General features: G+C 40.2%; 1 protein-coding gene and 1 long non-coding RNA gene across 2 annotated transcripts; one reads left to right on the forward strand and one right to left on the reverse strand.

Annotated features, from left to right (window-relative positions):
• Window positions 1-1,999: 1,999 nt before the first annotated feature.
• Window positions 2,000-23,310, reverse strand: desi2 (desumoylating isopeptidase 2). The gene is made up of 5 exons (XM_031315929.2): window positions 22,641-23,310; window positions 10,953-11,025; window positions 10,624-10,717; window positions 9,006-9,147; window positions 2,000-5,078 (listed from the first exon to the last, which is right to left on the reverse strand). The coding sequence occupies exons 1-5, from the start codon at window positions 22,686-22,688 to the stop codon at window positions 4,803-4,805; spliced, it is 633 nt and encodes a 210-aa protein (XP_031171789.1). The 5' UTR covers window positions 22,689-23,310; the 3' UTR covers window positions 2,000-4,802.
• On the forward strand, window positions 17,422-18,900 carry LOC116061626. The gene is made up of 2 exons (XR_004107754.2): window positions 17,422-17,461; window positions 18,820-18,900. It is a non-coding gene; the product is annotated as an uncharacterized LOC116061626 (long non-coding RNA).
• Window positions 23,311-23,559: the final 249 nt, after the last annotated feature.

Here is a 23,559-nt window from a genome sequence, read left to right on the forward strand (position 1 = left end):
CTCCTTTGCAATTGAAACATATTCCTAAAAGACCTTTTTTGTAAGGGGCAGATTCGAGACAATACAATGATCCAAGCACCCATTTAGTTTTTTCTCATTTTGCACTAGCTTTGCCTTTTTTTAAGGTTTCTTGCATCACAACAGACACTATACCAGTCATTTTCCCAATGTGTCAATGTAGAGGATGTTGATGCAAAAATGTTATCTATTCACACTTAACTGTATGAGCTTCATAATCTAATACTATAACAACATAAGAAGCTGCTGGTCATTGACAGTAACATACTTCACTGATGGTTGTAGCTGTATTATTGATGGGTATTAAGTCTCCCCCTAGTGGCTGACTCGGTCTCACCGGAGACAAACGCTGGCGACCAACTTCACATGAACTATATTTTACTGTCTTAATTAAAATGTAACCAACTTTTCATGTTTTGTTTCAACGGCTGTGGTAATATCAAAATGGGATGTCAAATGCAAATATTTAATTGAATTAGCCTACTGATTAACACTGACATTTGAATGTGTTGTGAATTTAGAGCCTCCATTGAGTACCTGCAAAAAAACTAAAACCAGACTGACACTGAAAGAACATACAAACTACACTCACGGGTCAGGACCAGGAATTAAACAGCTATGTTTAAGAAAATCCAGTGGGTCACATATTGCATTCATTTTGTCCACTTAAAGATATACTTCGACCAACTGCTCGCTTTTTTATTTTTTTATTATATACTCTCATCTGTCGTTTGTGCCAGGGTTGCCATTGTGACCTCAGCATTCCATACGTTAAAAGTTTACTCCATAGCGTTCCTTACACAAACTTTAAAGGAAAAGTCAAAACATTAAAATTTTTATTTAACCTGTTATCCACCAGAGGGTTGTATCTTCAAATTATTTTCATGATCTCACAGTCACAGATGTATACTGTCTGCCTGGAATAATACATTTGCTCATTAGCAATATTTCCACGGACTGTCCACCATTTTATTTGAGAGTTTGAATGCAATAAACTAATTCATCAAAACAGCCATGGCACAGAGTAGGAGTCACAGATTGTATACCTTTCTTTAATAACTTTACAACAGGGTACAAATCAGGTCCACTCTTCTGAAGGCTTTGTGAAAGTTCACTGTAAAACAGCTGGAGTCAGTTTTTATGGGGTATGAATAACTGAGGTTTCCCAATCTACATTCATAGCTTACACAAGTGATGCAAATGTCCCACAAATAATTATTTGAAAGGACATTTACTACATTTACTATAATGATACCACATGCAATCAAATAATGAGATTTTCATTCCAAAATGACGTGTGATGAAAATCCAAAGGCTGTTAACAAAAAAAGACTGGTGAATTTATAGTTATCTTTGGCCTCAGTAATGATTTGTGGTACTTTCAATGTTGAGATATTAACATAAAGTAACTATGTTCTCCCCCAGCATTTGGAAGCTGGTAGAAATTAGTGTTTGATGAGATATTGTTAATTTGTCAATAGAAAGAAATGATCTTTTAACAGTAGAAAAATATCTGAAGCTGTGGTTAAGGGAAACCCCGTTGTCTGTGTGTGTGTCTGTGTGTGTCTGTGTGTGTTAAAAATAGTTCACTTTTTCTTATTCAGACTTACTAAAACGTATAAAGTAACATTTAATATTAATATGATATTCAGTAGAATCCTTTTAATCCAAATCACAAATACACTGGTTTCGTGAGAAATGTCACAGTCTTTGCTTTAACACTGCTTCTGTACTGTTTATTTGTTAGAAAACAAAGTCCTGAAAGTAACATTTTAATCAGTAGTTTTAATCTACAAAAGTATCTGCCACTGCACCAAAATAATGTTACTGAAAATGTAGCTTAAGGACAAAAGGTTTACAGAAATACAATATCTTGAAGATGTGGCAATATTTAAAAAAACACACACACACACACACACACACACACACACACACACACACACTGGAATTTGCTACATTTGTTAGGATGGATCTCTCTTGCAGACTGTGTGTGTTTGATGTAGGGAAATTTGGCCCAGTTGGCAGCTTGTTGATACTAACCATTTATAATACAAGTGTGTGTGCGCACACATACTCACACATTCATGCACAGACAGGAAAACAGAGAGCAGCACAGGCTTACATCCAAACATCCAGGTTGTAAACAAAAGCTCTTTTTTTTAATCAAAGAGAGGAGTATAAAACTGTGCTTCCACAGTGTGTTCTTGAAAAGCTCTATGGAGTGACTACTGCATTAGAAAAAGCAACAACGCAAACATAAAATGTGGGATAAAAAAAAGTTAAAAGGATTTTATTACAAAGCCTTTTATAGTCCTGAGTTTATCAAACAAATAAAACAGACATAAAGGCCAGAGTCCATATATCATAGAAATACAGGATTTAAAAAAAAAGGAAAGAAAGTGACAGTTTTCCTGCTTGTAGTTCAGTCTTCAGACTTTCAGCAAAACAGGTAAATTCTACTTAGAAATGTGTTTTCAGTACATCCATTGCTCTTGTTTTGGACGATACACATTATGCAGCATATGTGTTGTTGTTGACAGCATATAAAGAGTTTTTAAATGAGGTGCTCATCACATGGGAAAACCAGCATCTTCTTGTAAAGTGTAACATTATACTGCTATAGATGATTAAGGACAGTAATGTAAGTATAAACCTAAAATGTGTTGCTGTGATGATGCTCCAAATAACACCGATGTGCATCATCCGTAACTGAACACAGATGTGAGGAAAAGGACTGTCAGGAGTGCAGACTGATGGCAGGTCAGTTAAAGAGGGTTGGGTTAATGGGTCAGTTCCCATTTAAGACACACTCTTCCTCAAATTCCCTTCCTTGGCTTCAACTGCCTGTCGTCTTCAGACATTGAATGTAGATTACAAACCGCTATGGGCTGACATCATGCCCTTAATGTAAACTTGAACCTTGATTTACTCTGGTGAGGATATAACATTTTTGCTTAATGCTTACAAAGAAATACACTGACAACTGGGAGCAGCCCAGTACAACCACAGTCTTCTACTGTTGGCCACTGGAACACTTGTGGGTTAAGTACCTTGCTCAAAGGCACCAAGGCAGTTGCTACTAAGAAATAATTCACTCTCTTTTACTCTGGAATTTAAACCAAGAACCTTCTCATAACAAAAAGTATTTTCTAATTCATATGTCACTGCCTGCCCTGAAACCTAATTTCTAAATTATTTAGAATTTCTTTAACAAATATTACATTATTGGTTAGGAAATAACTTGCTTTTTCAAAATGATTACATTACAGAATGATACATTTAAAAATCTGCTTCGTTGGGTTTAAGTTTCTCAAATCATGCGTGGTTATCCCATGATGGGAGGTAGGAAGAGCTGCTACAGATACCCCACAACTGCTGATACAGACTTGACATAAAAAAAAGGAACAAAGGGACTTGGGAAGCAAAAATTACCTGGAACTGAACCCATCCAAGGTGTGTTAGAAATGTTCACCCATTTAGTCGCTGGTTCTGGATGTGTATGGTGTTTGAGGAGCGTGAGGCTGATGGTAGTTTTTATCTTAAGTCTATCCAGCCTGCTGTTTGAGAAAAATAAAACAAAAAGGCTGAGGCCCTGATGCGCACACAGCATGTTGAGGCAAAGTGTATAGCTCCCGAAGTCCAGCTGCTGCTTTCAAAATTTTACCAGCCAAATATGTAGGACATCTTAAAGACTGTTGGCTGCAGTGTAAACATTTACCAGCCACAGATCAAATTATACCAGCGCTTGGCTAGTGGTAATTTAAAACTAAAATGACGAAATGTTCCAGTCTGATTCTCTACAGATGGTGTCAGATTGCAGATGTTCAGGATTCAGTGTCTCGTTGTGGGCCAAAATGCAACCACCATGGCTGAGTGTTGACACCATTGCAGTTGTGCTTTATTGTCCTCTACCATCTCCCAAAAAAGCACAGATTGTAAGGATGTTCAATATGAAGAGACCCCTTAAGGCGTATTCACATTACAGCAGAAAAACAAGGGTCTTGTGCAGCGTGTTCCCCATTAGTTTCTTGGAGTTTTTAACACTCTGGAACTCCCGGTGGTGCTGTGGTAAGCAGTGCTATCTTAACAGTGTTTTTGTAAAAACCTGCTAGCCTGAAATCTATCCAGTATTTCACAAGAATAAAGAAGAAAAAACAGTGAAAAGTTAATAATAATCATCATTTTCTTTCTTATGCTTTCAATCAATCATCTATACTCAATCACAAGTGCTTGTTGGATGGTCAAAATAGTTTTGGAAAAGTCTGAACATCTAGGATTACTCAAATCACATCGTTCAAAGTCAGTCCTTATAAACTGAGCCAAACCAATGCTCCTTTTCAGCATCTCCTCTCACTGGTTTCCACTACAACAAGGCGGGGATTAGCACCATCCACCAACTAGCTGCTGGTTAAAATCTTGATGTGGCTGGTAAACTTTGAAACACTTTGATGGGTAAACAACCGGCATTACTTTTATTCTGTTGGCTGGTAAAATAATGAAAGACACTTGAGGGAAATAGTTTGGATGGGATGTTGGAATCCATCAGCCATGTTCAGAGAGATGATCCTGCCTTTGTCAGCAGCAAGAGTTCCTTCCACTGCTCTGGATCACTGTAGAGATTTGGCTGACATTTAGAGCAGGTAGCAGTTCAGTGCCTTGCTCGAAGACAGTCTGACCGGACTTTTGGCTGCAGCTGGATTCATCAGCTGCTGCAGGTATTCTGTTACCTGACAGTCTCTATAACCCCAAGTCCAGCCCAAGTCTCCCAGCAGACCTTGCAGCTTCTACCGGCGGGGCTGGTGGCGGGAATGACGAGGCAAGGAGGAAGGGCTGGAGGAGGATGAGGGTGAGCAGGGCGACATTGATGCCAGGGAGGCTGTGGCAGCGGCGTCCTCGGCCTCCTCCAGCTCTCCTCCTCCGTGGAGCTCCTGGCTGACGCTGGACTGTAAGGCAGCCGGGGTCAGCCACTCTTTGGGCAGGCAGCTTTGGAGGAATGGCACGCAGGAGCTGAAGTAGGCCAGGCGGTTGACCCAGCGAGGGATCTCCCTGCCACACAGGATCTGAGGAGAGGAGACAGGGCCAGGGAGGAGTGGAAGACGGAGAAAATGTTGTTGTAGTAGTTCTTATAACAGCTATCACAAGCTTCTACAGTTTAATATTATCCATATGTTAAGGCTGCATTTATATGCGCTTTCATCATTTACCCATTCACACACAGAGTGTATTTATTTCTGTATAACAGACCTATTCTGCTAGGTGGCACATTAGTATTGCTCTTAAAACAAAGACATAACATCAAATAAAACACAGACACCATGCCAAGCTTGAGGGTAGTAGCATCAGTGAAAAATAATAAATAAAAGTGATGCATTGTAGAGGAAATCTGTTTCTAATAACAGTTGATTCTTCTGTTAATGAAGTTACAGCTTTGAATGTGAAATAAGAACATAATGAACATAATTTGTGTTGATAAGCATGCTTCTCCATTTCAAAGGGGTTTTCTTTTTGCTTTGCTCTCTAAACTAAAAGGCTTTTATGATCTACACATTTCCTTCTTCTTTCTGATGTGTTAATGTTTTCTAGGTCAAGAGAGATCTGAGTGGAGATAGAAGAGAAAAGACATTCAGAGTCTTTCTATGCATAGCTGAGCTAGCTGTGGAATAAATTTGAAACAATGAACGTGTTAACTGAAAAATACATCCTGCCATTCTCATGTGAATGTGTCTAAAATGTCAAAAATTTCCTGGAAACTGTATTACAGTTCCTGACTTTCTATGCACACAAAAAAAATCCCATGACATTCCAGAAATCTCATCGCTGCTTTTTGCAGATGATGTGATCCTGATGGCATCATCGGTACATGACCTTCAGCACTCACTGGATCAGTTCGCAGCCGAGTGTGAAGCAGCCGGGATGAGGATCAGCACCTCTAAATCTGAGGCCATGGTTCTTGGCAGGAAACAAATGGACTGCCTACTACAGGTAGGGAATGAGTCTTTACCCCAGGTGAAGGAGTCCATGTATCTCAGGGTTTTGTTCGTGAGTAAGGGGACAATGGAGCGGGAGATTGGCCGGAGAATCGGAGCAGCAGGGGCGGTATTGCATTCGCTTTACCCTATGGCTTTACCGCACCGTTGTGACGAAAAGCGAGCTAAGCCGGAAGGCAAAGCTCTCGATCTACCGGTCAATTTTCATTCCTACCCTCAATTGTCCAGCTTTACCTTCACAAAAGTGCTAGTTTTTCCACCGACGGGCTCAGATTTATATGCTAAGTGTCTGACAACATTATGGAAAGGATTTCTAAGGAGGTCGACCTTTCTGTTAAAGAGAAAGATCCTTTTTTTTAAACATAAAAACATCCGCGAAATTGCGTTCGCTAAACCCACCAGACTCCATGTAAATAAACAGTAATTTTAGCATCATAAAATACACTTACTTCAAAGTTGACCGAAACAAAATAAAACTATGAAAAGCCGCTTTGGGTCGTCTTTCCACTTTTCCAACCATCACAACTCTAGTTTTGGTTGAAATAAACATAGTTTACTGATTTACATGTGAAAATATGCTGTATAAGCAGCCGAGAGGAGTTTCCATCAACTTTCTAATGCCTCGTTTTATAAGTACAGAAACTATTTGTACTACTGTAGAAGTTTGGTATCATTCCGGGCATTATTAGTGGGGTAATTTACGAGATACAAACGTGGATCCATGAGCGCCTGCACTAAGCTAACCAACTGATAACGCTAACTCGACCAACGTTATAACAAGGGAAAAAAGCTTATGGGGGGTTGTTTGGCTCGAGGTCAAGGTGCAAAGCAGCCTAGGGTGAAATTACTCTGAACCATCACTTTAAGCTTCAGCAACTTCCTCACCTCCACCTCAGAGATGAGTCTGTTTTGACAGGAAGAAACCCAGGCTCTCTTAACATGCAAATCACTCTGGCTTGCTCTGACTATGCAGATGATCTCACAGATAAGCACAGCCTCAACTAAAAGGAAGAAGTCTCGATCTGCTAGAGAGAGTACATCTAATCCATAAAAAGTCTCCTTGTGTAGTAGACATAATAATCATCTGTAGCTGCAGAATTCACACTGCAGAAAGGCATTTTCAGAAATGCCCCTTTACACTCACAAGATAAGCTTTCAAATCACCAAAATTAGCTTTTCGTAGCAGATCAGCCGGCAGACACTTGAGTATGATTTCTAATAAAAAACACTGACTAGCAGGCAAGAGAAGATAAAGAGAAGAGGCCTGACGCTCTTCTTCAATCCTTTTTAAACCCTTCCTCCGTGCAGGCCTCCATTCATAGATTTTTCATCCAATTGGGAGCAGTGCACCAAACTGTAAACATTTATATTTTATTGTCTTATAAAGTTGATCTAATAAACAGTGGCTCACCAATAATCTTGCTCTCATTTTAGTTCTATTTTGCACTCCATCAACTTCTAAGAAAGCTTTAGCTGCTAAATGCTCCACTACGTTCACATGCTAGTGTCTAACTCTGTCTGCAGTTTGGTATTCAGCGGCCAATGGCGATGCTAAAGAGAACGGAACTAAACAGTGAAGTTGTGGGCCATAAAACCAAAACAATAAGCTCAAAGACGCAAAAACTCTCTGCAGAGCTGAGGAGTCAGCTGATAACTCTCTTTGGGTTTGTCACTGCCAGCGACCCCTTTTGCACTGCAGATGTTTATTCCATATTAATATGTAAATATGGATCAGAGTACCTTTAAGAAGGGTACCAGCATGTGACATAATCAAAAGATCAAAAGCAAAAGATTAGCATCTAAATAATAATAATAATGCATTTTATTTATATAGTGCTTTCTATTACACTCAAAGACACTTTACAGAGTTTTTAAAAAGAAATCCACACACTAAAATCCACACACATTAATCAAACATTAAAAGCAGCTCTAAAAGGGTGAGTTTTGACTTGTGATTTGAATGTGGACAGATTGGTGCAGTCGTGGATGTGTTTAGGTAGAGTTCCAGTATCTGTTGAGTCTATTTGAATACCATGCAAAACGAAAAACAAACTGAAATCTAATGCCTCTCTGAGTTTAATAAGTTACATAGCTCAATTCTTTACGACTGATAGCTGCGATGCACTTTTAAGAGCCAAAATTATGTTCTACCTTCTTATATACTCAACACACAACTTTATATGACCCAGCTATTGCCGAACAGATAATCTACTTACACAATGAGACGGAGCCAAAGTGTTGATTTGCCTTTTAAGAAAAGGTCTGACAGAGTCCTGCGCATCAAACGTTCTCTCTGGAGAATTAATTGTTATGCTTGAGCTTTCAAAGCTGCAACAACCATCCATGTGTCCAATCATGTTCTCCTCGGTCTCTCTTTAAGTCAACCTTCCATATTAATGAGGTTACAGTAAACATGAGAATTGAATCCTGAGGGCAACACTGCTTCCCTATGGAACCAGCTGTGTTTTTGTTTCTCCATATTCTTGTGTAATGTGTGTTTGTTTGATTTTGTGTGTCATCATATTGATGTGATGTATTTTTGTGTCCATGTACTATATGTGTGAATGTCCGCATTTTAAACTCTATGTTTTTACATGTTGTATGTACATCTGTGTATGTGTTGTATCGGCGTATGTTTTGTTTTGTGTGCGAGTGTTTGCCAGTTGGCTCTGCATGTCTGGGCTTGTATCAGTGTGTCTTAATCCCCATCTCAGTGCTAGATGCTTACTGTAAGACTCCCTGCTTATTAGTCACACCAGGATAAGCTGATTGAAAGTACGCGCACACGCACACGCACACACACACACACACACACACACACACACACACACACACACACACACACACACACACACACACACACACCTAGTTCAAGTGATTACACTCAGAGCAGGAGAGACAAAATCAAGAAACGGTTATTTAATTTAGTGAGTTTTTTTTCTGCCCTTCATGTGAGGTAAGATCAGTTAATCAGCCATCTTTGTGTGCACACACACCTACCTCTGACAGTGCTGAGGAGAAGTGATTGCAGTTCTTGTGCATGAGGTGGTAGGCGTTGCCTTTGTACTCTTTCCCCATCTCCTCCACAATCCGTTCCACATCCTCCTCTGTGAAGTCTGTGCTGCCCAAGACTATGGCTTCTCTACAGAGACAAAGGGTGCGGAGGCAGGTGTTACTAGACATTATTAGTCACTGACAAAACATCAAGAATGACTTTGGGGCATTTTGTTTAAACCTCTTTTGTGCAATCAATGGGCCTCATCCAAGAACAGCTTAGACGCAAAATATAGCTGAGGCTGAAGAGAATGTCATTAGTTTTGCAAGCTATTTAACCAAAGTATGGGACAAACAGAAAAAAGTCTGGGTATCTTCGATGTCCTTAGGGTTCATCCTCTTGGGACCATGAATGTCTGCACCAGATTTCATGGCGATCCATCCAATAGTGGTGGACCCACAGACTTACCTTGCCATCCATAGAGTCAAGCTGCAAGCATGGCTAAACAAGTCAAATTAAGTTGGAATGGGATTTACCGGATCTATTCAATAATGTGTCACAACTTTTCAACTCGATTCAACTGGTTTGTCTCTTTAAAGTGTAAAGGAAAGAATATCTTGATAAAATGTTTTGCACTGGGAGAGCGCTTGATTGGCTTTGCATTTGGCAAAGAGACATCTCAGTGGGTGATATGCTGCCATTTGTCCCAGATGATCTATACTTATGGTCATGTGGCCTGCTTGGAGACAGCAAGTGTGTGTGGTGCGTGTGTGCGTGTGTGTGTGTGTCAGAGTCTGTCTAAAGCCACAGGGCAGATCAACTAGAGCAGAAGTAATACACAGCAGCACAGTAGCTCTGTGTAGACGCACACACAAACAGACCCTGGGCTGATTCTGGGAATCCAAAAATGTATTGAACTGACTGGGTGCTCTGCTGTCTCGCCACCACAACAGACGTGAATTTAACTGCAGTCAAAAATAAGACAAAATGGCACAACACAGCGCTGGTGTGAAAGGAATATCACACATTTACAAGCCCTTTAATTCCTGCAGTTAAGCGGTCTGACTGCCTGCACAGTTAGAGTGTATCCAGCAGCTTGTGACTGGGTGAATAGCTTGCTGACTAGATTACTCAGTATGTTTACATATGTTTACATGTAGAAGAGAGGACAGGCAGAGCACAGCTCTTCACAGCGCCAAACAGTCTGAATTTCACAAATAGTCAAATGTTCAGCGGTGGAAATATCTAGAGGTTACTTTGTGTTCGTTTCAATTTAAGTCAAACTTTATTTGTGAACTGTGACTTATTGACTGAGCTACTGAGTGTGTGTCTCAATGATGAACTGACCAACTGGACTTTGAATAAATCCAGCTAGTGGTTGTATGACAGACAGACAGACGGAGTGACTGGTTACAGGAACAATTAACACACAGACTCACTGTAAACAGACTGACTGGCCCAATATCTGACTAGCTCTCTGGTTTGTTGTGAACTGTCTGACTAGTTGCTGACAGGCTGGATGACTGAATGATCTGGCAAAATGCTGGATGCACATTTGGGAAACAGAGAACACATGTATACCTGTGATTCTGTGCATATAAAAACTAAATATTTCATACTTACTTGAACTTAAAGGTCTCGCCAAGTTCGGTTGCATCACCTGGTGTAATCTCAAAGATCCCTGAGAATGGGTACGGGTGTCCGCCATAGGCAAACTCTAAACACACATAACATTAAAACACACATTTGAGCACCAACAATTCTCATGCAAAAAGTCTCTCCTTGCCAAATACAACAATTGAAACAAAACAATTGAAAATATTCTTTTTAGCCAGACGTGCTTGACCTAAGCATTATATTCTGAGTGTATTAAAAAAAAGACGTCCTTTCTGAAACCCCATCCACAGGAAGTCAACTGACAAATGTGGTGTCAAATTTCTGGGTAATCTTACCTCTTCCATAGATCTCAATCCCTGAGTGAAAGACTCCGATGCCCAGAGTGCTGGTAAACTCATTGATCCAGTACTACAGACAGAAACAGACACTGAATAAGATTTCTTTTGCATATAGTCAACACTGCCTGGACGGACAGTTTTAACATGCTGCATTTAAATAATATACTAAAGTATGTAGTGTACACAAAATGTACAGTATGTCTCTGAAATGGGTCAACACAAACAGAAACTCCTGTGTATTTATGACACTTGGGGCTTTAAGCAATTTGGATCTTTCAACGAAACATATCAGTGTTATCCGATTTTATCTAAATTATTATATGATTAGCAGTGGACTATAAAAAAGTAATAGTGAACAAGTGATGGTCACTAACCAAGTGCCAACAACCACTATGACCTGAAAAGCGTTCAATATTGTTTTGTTGTTGTTGCTTTTTGACACTAACACACTACACGGTCAGCCAACATTAATCAGATTAGGTCTGCAACTAATGACCATTTTCATTACGAGTAATCTGTCAAAAACGTTTAATTAATCCTTTAATCTATAAAATATCAGAAAATAGTGAGGTCCATCACAGCTTCCCAGAGATCAGAGTGATGTTGTCAAGTTGCTCATTTTGTCAAAAATGCAAACTTATGTAAAAAAGAGAAGAGCAGCAAATCCTCACATTTGAGACGCTTTGACCAGCAAATATTTAGTATTTAAGTAATTACTCAATTATGAAAATTGTTAATGATTTATTTTATGAATTTTCTATCGATCGACTAATTGTTTCAGCACTAAAGCAGACCACCGCATAAATACAATTCTTATTATTTTTCTATTAATATATGAATTAATCTGAAATGTGTGATGTAACCTTTACTTGGAAATAATTTTATCACTGCAATTACACCACAGATGGATGCTGAGGAGGCAATGAGATCTGTGAGACTGATGTTTACACAAGATCCTTTATACACACAAACAATGAAAGACAGGCCCACATACAAACACAAGAAAGGGCACACAAAATCAATAACTGCAGCAGCAGCGATCTCTGCATTATTTGAGTGTGTCTGTATAAAATCCTGTGGCTACAAGGTGATTGGTCAGGCTGTTGCTAGGCAGAGTTCATTTGTGTGAAAAAGATCTGTTATCATAGAGGATGGAGCAGGGGAATGTGTTAGGGAGCTTGATTTGACATCTGCGGAAGGATGCCAAATAATAACTCAGTAAATGTATAATATATTAGATTCCATTTTTATTACAGGTACCAAAATCAATCACATAAACAATATTCCATATAAAAAGTGTTTGGCTCAGCTGCCTTTCTACACATGCTGCACATAAACAAAGAGTCACACCCATGTCCAGTGTTTAACACACTTAAAAATGACTTGGCATAGAAATATTGCAGGTAATCCATTTTTATTAATCGATGATTAATATTATCGACAGTTACAGCCCTACTAGCTAATGTTTGATATTTTTGCTTGATAAATAACTTAAAAGATTCATGGATTTTCAAAATAGTTGGCAATTCATTTTCGGTTGATCAACTAATCATTTAATTGTCTAACAGTCTCAGCACTAGTGATGATTGAAGTGTCAGAGAATAGGTAGTGACAGGTAAATACAATGTTCACAGCTTTTATTTTTCTTCTTTTACAATACCTCTGAGCCACTGCACACCAGAAATCCCAGAATATGATCCTGATGCAGACAATTTAACACCAAACTGATCACAGGCAGACATCTCTCCTTGGTGTTAATGGACCATTTGCAAAACATGTTTAGCAGCCTGATAACCACAGCAAAGTATTTTAAAACTATTATCATACTTCCGGTCTAGTGTTATGCAGTTACAGTATGTGGCTGCACACAATCAGTCATCTGCATTGCAAATAGTTCTCTGCACACTGTAACACATGCACAAACTGTGATCATCAGGTAATGAGGACACTGTATCGCCCTCTGGCTGCTTGCATTACATTTCAGACAGAGCAGGTCTTCTTTTACTGTATGAGTTCAGGGTATGGTGACTTGTGAACTCTTAAACTACTTGTTGCACATCATGTCAGGTAATAATAAACTGGTAGATATACAAGTGTATGCTGTTGTACTGTCAAGTGAGTATGTAACGCTGAAGAGAAGTGTCACCTTTCTGACTTTCTGAGCAGAAACATGAGATGCAAATTGTGAAGGGTAACATAACCAGTGTAACTGCTTACACTGGTTATGTTACCCTTCACAAATAAAGTGAGTTAATTGAATGGCTAAACTTTGACCATTGGGATGGATTATTTATCTCAATTAAGTTTTGAGTGTCTGAATTCTTATTTTCATACTATATTGATTAATAAAAGGGTAGGGAATGCAATCATTAATCTTAAAACAATAGCAGAGACTTGATGGTAATATTAAGAACATGCATGCAGTGGAGCTAAAGCATACAAAATATAGGTGTGTTTGTTTCAGTTCATCACATGCTAATCCAAGGTAAACACAGCATCAAACGTAAAGATCCCATGAAAAGAAACCCTTGAACTTCCTCAAAAAACAGTGCCTCTTCAGCAGTGACCTCACTAGTGGGTGTAACTGTGACGGCCCATCTTTCTAGCCCTTCTATGAACTCAAACTGCCTTTCTCTACATATTAACAGCCCATTGGGTTACACTTAAGATTGACCGATCAATGATCTGTTTCAACAGAAAATACATTAAGGAAGAAAGGATACCAACAACACTTTTAAAAAAAGGAATTATACAGTATGTTCTTACAACTACTAAAGAATAAGTCAGTAAAATCATTAACAGTAACAATTTGCACTACTGTTTACACACTTTTGTTAACTGTATTATCAGTATTCTTTTCTCAAGTTTTCAGAACTGAATTGTACATTAATTTCACTACAAGTGAACACATTCCTGTAAATAATTTCTTTCTTTTTGCCAAACTGAATCTTGTTCATTGCCTCCAAGTAACCTTGATGAGCAAAAATAACAAGCATGGCTTGGAGTCAAAGTAGGTAAAGGTAAGTCTGCTGAGTTGACTGCTCAGCTCTCTTTGTCTATTCGTTCAAAAGAAGAAAGAAAAAAGATAAATGTCTGTTCTTGGTTAACTGCATTTCTATTCTGGAAATGTACTGGTAAAGTACTGAACACATACCCAGTTTATTCAGGGTAATGACTAATTCACATTTGGATATTTATCCCCCATTCTTATGTCATTTTGACAAATAAATGCAGTAAATTGGAAAACATTAGCGACAACATAAGACTGCTGAGCCAAGGTGGTTTTCTTTCTTGTGCAACATCTCAGCACAATGTCTCACACTGAAGAGTACGTCTGTTTCCTGACCTACATAAGGTTGAAACATTGCACAAAAAAGCTACTGCAAGAATCAGCGAATGGCTTGACTTCATGACAGGGAAAAATCCCCTTTCAGATCCGCTTTATTTGACTTAAAAAAAATCTTTCCCCCGAGTTTTGTAGAACATCGATCTCAAATCAGCTACCACTTATCATTTTATGTATACCTAGCTTGGATGACTCATAAGAGGGGGCCAAGTATGCGTCACAGGATATATCTACTGACAACCCCATTTCATTTAGATATATTAAGTTGTTGACAATTCCAGGAGGATCAGCATTTCACATCTCACCATGCAATTTCTGACATTGCTGTTGGCAGGGTTTTTCCAGCAGAGATAGTTTCTCACATCAGCTGATCACTTTTTATAACAGAACTTAACAAAACAGCATTATTTAAATCCTGCTCGCATCAGTTGTGTGGTTGTTTCTCTGAGCCTAGTAATAAAAACCATATCTGTGTTTACAAGAGCTGGTTCTCAAAAACTGAGGAGAAGCCTTGGCTGCTATAGTCTGCTGGCTTAAGAAAGTCTGCTCAGAAGTTCAGACACTAAATGTATGAGCTTATTCTCACTGCTTCAAGTCTATGCACGGCTTTTGCTAAGAAGTGAGAGCTTTAAGTGGATCCTGTTCAAAAATCTGAAGACTAGGAATCCGTAACAGCATTTAAATTGCAAAATAAACCCACAGCTACGGGAGACCCCAAAAGCCACAACTGATTTCATACAAACGAACACCAATAAGCATGTATACAAGCTTGCTCTGTAGTTGCACTATATTTAAATCCCTCTGAGTGGAATGTCAGTTAGATGACCAAACATGTAATTGCAAAAGCAGCCACAGGATGAGTCTCTGTGTGTGTGGGAAATATTTTAAGTAAACTAATCTGCTAGTTTAGTACGCTACTCCCCCACCTCGGTGGTGCAACAAGACTATTATCTGAGCCCTCTTTACTTCAAAGCTCGTTAAAACCCGCCTCCGCCACAACACAGACAGTGGGCTGAGTGTGTGTGTGTAAGCATATACATTTGTGTGTCTGTGAATGAATTAAAGACAGAAAAGTGGAGGGAGGGAAAGAGAGATGGATGAAGAGAAACTGGGTGCTGCAGTTAATGCCTGTATACTTAATCATCCCACCATGCTGTAGTGCAGTGCTGTAATTTTCTCTGTTAAGGATTGTAATCTCTGACAGTGTTAAACAGAATAATTAGCAGAGAGATATCAAATGTCTTTAGTTTTAGCATGTGCAGTGCATCACTGCTTTGAAACTCTGTAGCAGATTGTCTGCTGACTGAAACCAAACTGAAAACACAAATTGAGGGAAGGAAACGGCTACCAGCTCGCAGCCACAACTGATACAGTTTTGCTGCGCTGCAATTAATAGTCTGCTCTGCTCCACCAAATGTTTATTGCCTACCCTGTTCCTAAATTGTTAATCAAAAAGTTAATTTTGGACACTGTGTGGCTAAAATGACAGATGACTACCTTAATAAGGTGATTTACTTCAGTCATTGATCCCAAAACTAGACTTAAACAGTGGACATGTTATGTCTGTTGTAGTCTTGCTTTGCCAGACATTCCTCCACCGCGGCGCTGCAGAGGAGCGTCTGGCTAGTCCACACAACATTCCGGGATGGGAGAAAAATGTGCTGGGGTTTATTTGCATTTCTTTAAACCAATCACAATCGTCATGGGTGGCGCTAAGCACCAGGAAAATCACAGGTGCCTCTGCAAAATAGCCTCAGGAAGGAACTTGTTTTGGTGGAACGTGTACGTTCAAAAGTTGTTTTAGTCATGCAACAGAAAACTCAGATTGGACAGATAGTCCAGCTAGCTGTCTGGATTTACCCTGCAGAGATCTGAGGAGCAGTTAACCATAGTCCTCATTAATCGACCAGAGTTTAAAATTTCAACAAAAGGTGCGGACATCCAGCTGAAAAGAGAGAAATCCGGCAGAATTTCCGACGGCAATGGAGCAATCCCGGAAGTGGAACGTCGTGGATATAGACTGTTGCTGAACTGATGAAAGCAGTAAAGTGTGAAGGGCTATATTAGGGTGGGTGATACAGTAGATATATACAGTCTTCTACCACAGTATGTATATTGTTGTATATTGATACACTCAGTGGCCACTTTATTAGGTAAACCTGTACAACATAATGCCATCAACAGCTCTGCCATGAATTCTACCTTTAAAAAGCTTATCATGTTCGGGTTCTAGTGACATTGCTGAAAATGTGTTAATTCAATTGCTGATGGATTTTCATTGGATAGCATTAGATTGTACAGGTGTACCAGATAAAGTAGCCACTGAGTTTATATCGTGATATAGCAAAAGCTCTAGAAATACAACTGAGAAATTCTTAATACACAAATAAAACCCCAGATTGGTATTTTATCTAAAAGTTGAGAAATTACTATCATCTTAAAGTATATAAAGTCTTAAACAAACCTTAGCCTATAGTACTAGGGTAAGTGGTAAGGGGTTCTAGCCGACATCTGTGTTTCTGTATGGTGCAAGATTTTGACAGACATGCAGGGGCTCCAACCATTTTGCTACAAGATACTACACTGTCTTGCAGTGGATGCTGTGGTGTCCAGAAATGGCACCGCTACACTGTTCACTCACCAATTTACACTCACCTAAAAGGATTATTAGGAACACCTGTTAAATTTCTCATTTATGCAATTATCTAATCAACCAATCCCATGGCAGCTGCTTCAATGCATTTAGGGGTGTGGTCCTGGTCCAGACAATCTCCTGAACTCCAAACTGAATGTCAGAATGGGAAAGAAAGGTGATCTAAGCAACTTTGAGAGTGGCATGGTTGTTGGTGCCAGACGGGCTGGTCTGAGTATTTTCCAATCTGTTCAGTTACTGGGATTTTCACGCACAACCATTTGTAGGGTTTACAAAGAATGGTCTGAAAAAGGAAAAACATCCAGTATGCGGCAGTCCTGTGGGCGAAAACGCCTTGTTGATACTAGAGGTCAGAGGAGAATGGGCCGACTGATTCCAGCTGATAGAAGATCAACTTTGACTCAAATAACCACTCGTTACAACCGAGGTATGCAGCAAAGCATTTGTGAAGCCACAACACGCACAACCTTGAGGTGGATGGGCTACACCAGCATAAGACCCCACCGGGTACTAGGCCTGTCGCGATAGTCAATAAATCAATTAATCGCACGATAAAACAAATGAGCTCGATAATTTTTCCGGCCGCGAAAATTGCCATTTGCATGCTTGTTTGTTTTCCTTGTCTCTCTCTCTCTCTCTCTCTCTCTACCAAAGAGACTGGATGACCACTCTTGGTTCCTTAGCGTAACGAGGAATGAACCCTCGTCAGTCGCATGGTCTTTGTGTGGTGAGGCGGGATTCGTGGCGGAGAGAGAGAGACAGAGAAAACGTTAGTTGTTGGAGCAGGGTTTCCCGCAGCACTTTGCAGTTAAGGCACCGTGAAAAAGTATATGAGCGATATCCGCCGTGTTACTCGGCGTCCCGTTTTCTCCCTTTCATTCCAAAGCACACAGTTGACAACCTGCAGGTGGAGACAGACTCGGACATACAAACCGCTGTGGACTTGTCAGTCTCGCAAGTTTCAGGAAAGTGGCTGCATGTGTCCGACAAGCCTACAGCTGTCCGCAGCACGGAGTGCGGAAAGTGTGTCAGAGGCTCCCAGATGGTGAACTGAGACTCTGCTTGTTGGTCAATGGTTAATGATCGGTTATTTAATTTCATTGTGCTTTCTTTTGGAAGGATGGCTGCCAGAAATCGCCACTTACTAGCTAATTAATTAGCCTGGGGTAAACGATAGCTATCAGTAAACAGAAGTGATGTGGTGGCTGGTGTCTGGTGTGTGCGCCAGTTTTTGTGTGTGTGTGTGTGGGTGTGGGTGTGGGGGTGTGGGTGTGTGTGGGTGTGTGTGTCGGCCCATCCCCGCAAAGCTCCGACCTGCAGACAGCAGAGGAGCAGAAGAAAGTAGCTGCACTTTCGCCAAAATGAAGACTAAAAAACAGAACTATTTTGATACAAACATTTACTCGCCGTGTGGCAGATAGCCACATAGATATAATTTATTAATTATATATTATTTAAATTTAATATTTAGTGTTTAATAAATAATTGTTAAATGCAGTACAGAGTCTGTAGTCTATTGCACAAACAAACACTCGACTAATGCTGCAAACATTTGACAGCCAGTACGAATTGCCTGGTAGAACATACGTGTCACAAACGGCAATTCCACAACTGTACAACAGCGTGAAAGACGACATACTAAAGGAGATCAAAGACATATTGTGGATATTTAAAATGTCTTCCAGTTCCAGTGTTAAATATTCTTTAGAAATAAAAGTGTATTGATCTTTGAAAAGGTGTACCTGCATTATTATGCCATTATCATTATATTAGATGAAAATGGTCTCAGAACGACAATATTATCGTTTATCGCAATCATTTCTGGGACAATTTATCGTCCAGCAAAATCATGACAGGCCTACCAGGTACCACTCATCTCCACTAAAAATAGGGAAATGAGGCTACCATTTACACGAGCTCACCAAAATTGGACAGTTGAAGACTGTTGCCTGGTCTGAGGAGTCTCAATTTCTGTTGAGACATTCAGATGGTAGAGTCAGAATTTGGCGTAAACAGAATGAGAACATGGATCCGTCATGCCTTGTTACCACTGTGCAGGCTGGTGGTGGTGTAATGGTGTGGGGGATGCGATCTTATCAATATGGGCCAACATTTCTAAAGAATGCTTCCAGCACCTTGTTGAATCAATGCCACAAAGAATTAAGGCAGTTCTGAAGGCGAAAGGGGGTCAAACACGGTATTAGTATGGTGTTCCTAATAATCCTTTAGGTGAGTGTATTTCTCATGTCTTGACACACGTTACCTTGTAAACTAGACCTCACAAAATAAGAACTGGATTCATGACTGATGCATGTCCCTAATTGATCCAGAGCAGCAGTCACAACCTGCTCTGCTGAGTATCTGGCTATGTGATGCTGATGTTAAACCTTATAGCCTAACACACACACTTTCAGATACAGTAAACCACGGTGGTGGCTGGCAGGCAGACAGGTGGTGTGCAGATAATGCTGTCTCATTAGAGCAGCATACTAAAGCACTCAGAGCTGGCCAGGAAATCCACTTAACAGAGATGGGAGCAGGACGGCGGGGAGGACCCGAAAGAGTGGGAATTGCGGAAGAAGAAATGGTGGTGGTGGGGGTCTGTACTTGTGTCTGCACAGATATTCCTGAAAGTCACGTGACAGCATTGATCGTCAAATGCAAAGGGGAAATTGTCTTTTCAGCAGTCTTTTTGAGCAAATGTTCAGTGTCTTACTTACACCATAGTGCAGGCAGATTCACATGTTGCCCAAAATGACAGATACTCTCACCATGCTGCCCCTCAGCCCCAACCAGGCTGCACTTCAGTTAGCACTCGCTGCCACTGTTCATTACAGAGTGTGAACAGCTGAGATGGCGGTGGGGATCCTGCAGTATGTGTCGCCACGGTCTTGACCTCTGCCATTATCTCCTCTTTGCAGTTTCCCTACTTCCTCTTAGACAAACAGCCAATCACCTAACCAGTCATTCAACCGGTTGTTAAGACAATAAATAAGGCCCTGTTCAGACCGTCTGATGACCGTGAATTATTTCTAAAGTTTAGCGGAAGTGCAGCGTCATACAGAAATGCACTGCTGTGGCAATTAAAGGTCCAATATGTAATATATTTACTGTAATAAATCCAAAAATGACCCCAATGCGTCATCAGATATTAAGGAAACATGCTAAGTTGAAATACTATCTTTTCTGACAACAATGCTAATTCCAGTATTTTCTCCTTTTGAAATTTCCTTTCCGTGACAGAATTTCTGTTTATGTTTTGGCCTGTTTGTTGTTATCAACTGCCCAGTTTGTCAGCCAGGCCGGGTTGCCAGATATACCTGTAAAAACGTAAACCCAGCGCGCTACAGCTGTAACGTTAGTACAGCCATAAAAGCTGTACTATGGAGTAATGTCTGGCTATGTGAGACAAGCGTCTATCAACATTGTTGTGGATGATACGGTATCATCCTGGCAACCAACGTCAACTTCGAGTCTGGGGAGACGACTCGCTCCAGTATTTTGAATTTGTACTGCAGTAACTATTTTAAACACTAGCTGTCAGTATTACATATTGCACCTTTAAAATGCACATTGCAGGTGCAAACGTTGTAGCATGTACCATGTTGCACTGTGCTAACTCTACTATTTAGTAGAGTGGCATGAGAGTGGCATCTAAATCTCGGCGAGAAGGTGAATACGAAAATTTCCCAAATTGTCAAACAGCTCCATTAACCCTAATCAATCAAGAGTCAGATGAGACATTTGGGCATCATCAATCCCTGCTCTTTTGTTTTCTGCAAGTCAGTTAACCAACTAGCCGACAGCGAGTCTACCAGTCAGTCAGTAAGCACGCAGCCAGTCGTAATCCCCAGCAGTCAGTCGGTTGCTTTTCCTACTCAGTACTCAGGTCAGAACAGCTTAATCAATAGACAGAGGAAGTGTTTAAGGTAGAGGATTGAATGAATGGACCGCAGCCATTGCCTCATTGTCTTCAGTGAGCGCTCGAATGCCACCGCAAACAAGCCAAAACCTTGTTCCCACAGTAGCACACACAAAACACCAAAAATATACATGGTGTGAGTTGCACAAGCAAAACTACAAACCACAACATTTTAATAAGTAAAATGTGCACACTTTTTCTGTATCTCACAGAAAAACACTCCCACGTACTCTTTTACACACTAAAAATCTTAACCTCAATATACTAGATGACAACTGAAGCATCAACGAATCAATGAACAGAAAACACAAGAGTGACCATAACTGTAAATTCAAGTTACACATGTGTGTGTTAGAGTAGCTTTTGTAAGCCCTTGCATGTGAAAGAGTGCAAAGGGCAAGGCCCCTGCAGCCATTTACATGGATGGATGTGAGACAGAGATAAAATCTCTTCAGTCTTTTACAGAGAAGAAACAAATGTAGACTGCAAGTCAAGTGGAAAACCAGAGTAAGTGAAAGAAAGAGGGGGAGGAGAGGAGAAAGAGAGGGGGGAAGAAAGAGTAGGAGAGAGGAGACAAGGGGATGACATAATGTGAAAAGGAAAGGTAGGAAAGAAAGAGATGAAGGAAAGTAGAGCGTGAATCGATGGATGAGGAAGGAAGGAGAAAAGAGTGGAACATATACAGTAATTTTGCGGATAAATATGAGTAGGAACAGTACTTACGTTATCAAAGCCAAGTTCTGATTTCACACAGTGTTATGCTACTATAGATAATGTACACTGTACTAATTTATACTACAAGGAAACATCTTTGTACAGAGTCAATGTCTGTTTAATGACTGTAGCTCTCATTTAAACAACCTTCAACCTTCTGACCTCAGGCATGTGATGATAGATGTACCATCAGCTGGAAGGGAACACAACAGCAATAAATCAGATTTAAAAAAAGAGGATTATCTCCCCGATATCTCTTGATATCTTGTAGACTTTTACAAGGGAGGGGAAGCCATCGAGATAACGTTCTCATTCCCTAACCCTATTATCCTAAAAACACTACCTTTGCTTATTAATCTATCCACTATAGGGAATCCATATCAATCAATGATTCATCAACAGATCAGTCGATTTCCAGTCCCCCTCCCCACTGACTCACTCCTTCAAGGTGACAACATAGTGACTCAAATTTAACCTCTGGCTCATTCTGTAACTGTTACAAAGAGACTGCTATGAGTTTCAAGTTATTTTTAAAACTTTTTGAGCTGCTTTACCTGGTGGCCCCATTTGAAAACACTTTTACAGATGTCTTCTACTGTACTGTATGTGTTTTGCACTGAACCCTCAAACAAGCTCTGGGTCAAATATTATCGGAATAGTGAGAAGCCTATCCAAACGCACATTATTTCAAGAAAACTTTTTACAATTGATTATGCCTCTCGCTGCCGTGTTTCATTGTGTATTTTGCTGGAAAACCGATGAAGAACAGGTGAAGCAATTCCTAAAGGTAAAATTGTATTACAATAAGCAGTCTGTTGTTGTGGGCGTATGCCGAATTGAAGAGTGGTTTATATTTATTTGAAAAAAGATCTTCAGTCTTAGCTGTTGATAACTAACGCATCATTAAAACGCATTTTTTTATAATGGAATTGGGCGTTACGTCCTGGCTTTGACGAGAAAGCAATACACGATTGAACCAGTAACGTCACTTGGATAAAGTAGCAAAGAAGTAATAAAACATCCATCTTTCTGGTTCTCTTAACCACTTACCATATCATAAACGTTCAGGATGATCGGCTCGTTTGCCATTACTGGCATCAGGCTTTTGTCCCCCTACGTCCCTTCTTCTCTGCGGGTCTTCCTCCTCTGCACACCCCTTACGATACCCCTTCCTTCGGAGCGAGCTCCAAACTCTCGGACCTCCAAAAAATATACCTCACTCCTCCCCTTATTCCTGGCACTTTCACGACAGATGACCAGCTTGATAATTCAATTTCACAATACGGTGTAGAAACGTTTTATTTCCGAGGATATTTTTACCGTCCAACATCTGACTGGCTTTGTCCAAACCCCCCCCCCCCCGTTACGGAGCAGCAGTGGCGGATAGATGAGCCACTCGTCTTGTCAAAACGAACTGCCTTGCTATAACGTTACCCGTTCAGCTAACGTTACCGAGGTCGAAGTGAAAAAGTGGACTTTACGGAGGGGGGGTTGTCTTCTAGGAGGCGTGTTGGTACGGAAAAATCGCAAATTCATTTTCCCAAACGAATTATTCAGCAAAAAGACACAATGCTGAGGTATCAAAACAGAATTCCTCAGTGAGAATGAATTGCTACTCCCCTATTAGCTAGCTAACGGTTGCGCTGGAGCTGGCAGACAGGATGAGACTGCTGGAAGAAAAATTGGACAAGAGTGGGCGAGCACTCAGCAGAGCGGTACGATGAATCCACACTCATTTAATCAACCTTGGTGCTCTGAGCATTATGGGTGATGTAGTTGAATTAAAAACAGCCTCCTTCATCTTGTATATAGACAGTAATGATCTTGTACTAAACCAAAAAGAAGAAACTACACGTTGTAGCCAAAAGTATGTGGACAGACTTTTACATTTACACTGGGATTGTTGGACCAGGTTCCTTAATTGCATTAAGGGAAATTTGAGTCATTTATTTTAGCAAAATTGCCAAAT

This window comes from Sander lucioperca, chromosome 15 (assembly GCF_008315115.2).
Source record: "Sander lucioperca isolate FBNREF2018 chromosome 15, SLUC_FBN_1.2, whole genome shotgun sequence".
NCBI lineage: Eukaryota > Metazoa > Chordata > Actinopteri > Perciformes > Percidae > Sander > Sander lucioperca.

Coding starts and splice junctions, on each gene's coding strand:
- desi2 (XM_031315929.2), bottom strand. CDS start 22,688: ATGCCAGTAATGGCAAACGAGCCGATCATCCTGAACGTTTATGATATG. Junction 9,148..10,623: donor GGCGAGACCTTTAAGTTCAA/GTAAGTATGAAA, acceptor TTGTCTCTGTAG/AGAAGCCATAGTCTTGGGCA. Junction 5,079..9,005: donor TCTCCTCAGCACTGTCAGAG/GTAGGTGTGTGT, acceptor TCCTCTCCTCAG/ATCCTGTGTGGCAGGGAGAT.